This window comes from Aureococcus anophagefferens, assembly GCF_000186865.1.
Source record: "Aureococcus anophagefferens unplaced genomic scaffold AURANscaffold_1610, whole genome shotgun sequence".
NCBI classification, from domain to species: domain Eukaryota; class Pelagophyceae; order Pelagomonadales; family Pelagomonadaceae; genus Aureococcus; species Aureococcus anophagefferens.
The window spans coordinates 12-1,324 of NW_008706476.1; the positions used below are offsets into that span (position 1 = coordinate 12).

At 70.0% G+C, this 1,313-nt stretch overlaps 1 protein-coding gene across 1 annotated transcript; it reads left to right on the top strand.

Moving 5' to 3' along the window:
- Positions 1-497: 497 nt before the first annotated feature.
- AURANDRAFT_35677 (hypothetical protein) lies at positions 498-1,138 on the top strand (the record flags this gene model as incomplete). The annotated part of the gene is made up of 2 exons (XM_009045152.1): positions 498-521; positions 578-1,138. 2 exons carry the CDS (start codon positions 498-500, stop codon positions 1,136-1,138), a joined length of 585 nt encoding a protein of 194 aa, XP_009043400.1.
- Positions 1,139-1,313: the final 175 nt, after the last annotated feature.

Below are 1,313 nucleotides of genomic sequence, written 5' to 3' on the forward strand. Positions count from 1 at the left end.
CATAGTCGAACAAGCCAAGCGCGTTTTCGCCGAACGGCCCGGCGTCGTCGAGCGCGCGCTGCCGCGACGCGTGGATGGCGTCGTACATGGACGCCTTCGCCACCTCGCGGCGCGCCAGCTCGAGGATGACCAAGCGCCGCTCGGCGCCGGCGCCGTAGCGTTTGGACAGGACCTTCATGACCTTGTCCGCCTCGCGCTCGAGGCGCCCGCGCCGCACCTCGTCGGCGCCGAGCCACTGGTCGATTTCCTCCTCCTCGGTCTCCGACTCCTCGTCGGTTTCGGCCTCGTCGGGGGCTGCGTGGGGCGGCATCGTGAGGGCCGCCATGAGCTCGAGATGAGGGTCCTCGGTCTACGGTTCCTCGTCGGTTTCGGCCTCGTCGGGGGCTGCGTGGGGCGGCATCGTGAGGGCTGCCATGAGCTCGAAATGAGGGGCAACAAGGGGGAAAGTTAGAAAGTAGGGGTAAACACCGTGTGGTTGCACGCCTGGCCGCGGCGCGATGTCCGTGACTCTCCATACAGCCGTGCGCCGCGCCGCGTCCGCGACGAACAGACGCCTTCGCACGCCCCACCCAATCAGGTCGGCGACCTCAAGGTCGAGGTCTTCTGCGACACGGCGCCGGCGACGTCCTTCAACTTCCTCGCGCTCTGCGCCAGCGGGCACCGCGCCGGCGCCGTACGCCGACCGACCGCCGACCGCCGACCGAGCGCCGCCCGCAGGTACTACGACGGGTCGCCCTTCCACCGCGTCATCCGCGGCTTCATGGTCCAGACCGGCGACCCGACGGGCTCCGGCAAGGGCGGCGCGTCGATCTGGGGCGGCGCGTTCGGCGACGAGTTCCACGCGGAGAACCGGCACGACCGGCGGGGCGTTCTGGCCATGGCGAACAAGGGGCCGGGCACGAACCGGAGCCAGTTCTTCTTCACCTTCGACGCGCAGCCGCACCTGAACGATCGGTACACGGTCTTCGGCCGCCTCATCGACGGCTTCGACGCCCTCGACGCGCTGGAGAAGCTGCCCGTGGGCAAGAAGAACCGGCCGACGACGGACGTGCGCATCGAGCGCGTCACGATCCACGCGAACCCCCTCGCGGAGCGGGACGTCGTCTTCGCGAGCCCGCCGGCGGGCGCGGGCGAGTAAGCGGCTAGGGCGCGGTATGGGTTTCGTCGGGCGGCGCGGGCGCTCGGGTTCGGCGTGCGCGCGCAACTATGGCGGCGGCCGCGGCGGCTCGCACCCCTCGTTGAACGCCTCGTTGAGGCCGAGGTTGGCCGTGTAGCGAGAGCTTGTGTTACGCGTCTGGACCGTGAGTTTGTGT